At 53.1% G+C, this 1,336-nt stretch overlaps 1 protein-coding gene across 1 annotated transcript; it reads left to right on the top strand.

The window, feature by feature from the left end:
• Positions 1 to 91: 91 nt before the first annotated feature.
• LOC116380906 (ankyrin repeat and SOCS box protein 16-like) lies at positions 92 to 1,173 on the top strand (the record flags this gene model as incomplete). Its single annotated transcript, XM_031842727.1, has 3 exons — positions 92 to 357; positions 541 to 949; positions 1,090 to 1,173. Coding segments are annotated over exons 1-3 (759 nt in total), but the record flags the coding sequence as incomplete, so codon positions are not given.
• Positions 1,174 to 1,336: the final 163 nt, after the last annotated feature.

Consider the following 1,336-nt stretch of genomic DNA (forward strand, 5'->3'; position numbering starts at 1 on the left):
CACACACACACACACACACACACACACACACACACACACACACACACCACTTGACACACTCCTGCGAGCTTTTTCCTATCTGTCAGCAGGCATGTGGACGCTGAGCTCCAAGGTGAAGCAGACTTCAGCACTACGCCTGGCCGCCGGCAGAGGACACGCGGGCTGTGTGGAGGAGCTGCTGTTTCGCGGGGCCGAGGTGAACGACGACCCCGGAGGAAACACGGCCCTTCACGACGCCTGCGTGGGCGGCCACGCAGTCTGCGTCCAGCTGCTGCTTTCTCATGGAGCAGATCCCGAAGTGCTGGCCGCAGACGGCAGCGCTCCTCTTCACCTCTGCACCTCCGTCCAGTCACTCCAGTGAGTGATGGAGCAGCTGACAACTAACTAATCTATTGGGAGCTTTGGGAAAACTGAATTTAAGTGTTAATCTTAATTTTCAAAAGTAATTCTCATAATTGTAGTAACAAAACTCTTACTTGAAAACCTATTTTTTCTTTAAGTAATGTTTTTGCAGATGCAGATGTGCACCTTTTGTTCCAGGTGTGCCGAGTTGCTGATAGGCGGAGGTGCTGACGTCAGCGTGAGGATGAGGGAGACGAGGCTCACACCTCTGCTCGTGGCTGCCCGGCGAGGCCTGGAGGAGCACGTGGAGCTCTTCCTCCGCTACGGAGCAGACGTGTTGGCCACTAATCAGGAGGGAGAGACCCCTCTGAACGCTGCATGCTCCGCCGCAGAGAGGCCCTCCGAGGCCGGCCGCTACTTAGGAGTGGTTCAAAAGCTGCTCGGTGCAGGAGCTGACCCTAGAACCGCGGGCAGGAAGCGGCACACCCCTCTGCACAACGCATGCGCCAACTGCAGCCCCCGGATCGTGGACGTCCTGCTGCAGCACGGCGCTAGGGCAGATGCTGCCAACTGTGCAGGACACACACCGATGGACTGTCTGATACAGGTAGCTCATGAGAGCTGGGGGGGGGGGTTAAGTGGTTAGGCTTAGTTAGAGTCATGTGACACAGCAAAGATGTGAAGTTTAGAATCTGATTGTTTTAAGATCAGGCAGAGGGATTGACTCTTTTCTGTTTGTTCCTCGAGGTGGTTGAAGATTACCCTGGCCAGCAACCGGAAGCAATAGCGCGGTCACTTCTGAACCATGGAGCTAAGACTGTTTCACCAAAGGTTAAAAACAAGCACACTGAGAGAACGTGATACTGATTCTGTAAAATGAGTTGTTTTCTAATGCACACCTGATCGACAGGTGAGTAAGTGGTACCAGAAATTATTGAATTCCTGCATTGTGTCTGTTTTCCTGTTACATTAATCTGAACCCAACCAAAACCTC

The sequence above is a fragment of the Anarrhichthys ocellatus genome, unplaced genomic scaffold, assembly GCF_004355925.1.
Source record: "Anarrhichthys ocellatus isolate YVR2014 unplaced genomic scaffold, GSC_Weel_1.0 scaffold9513, whole genome shotgun sequence".
Taxonomy (NCBI): Eukaryota; Metazoa; Chordata; class Actinopteri; order Perciformes; family Anarhichadidae; genus Anarrhichthys; species Anarrhichthys ocellatus.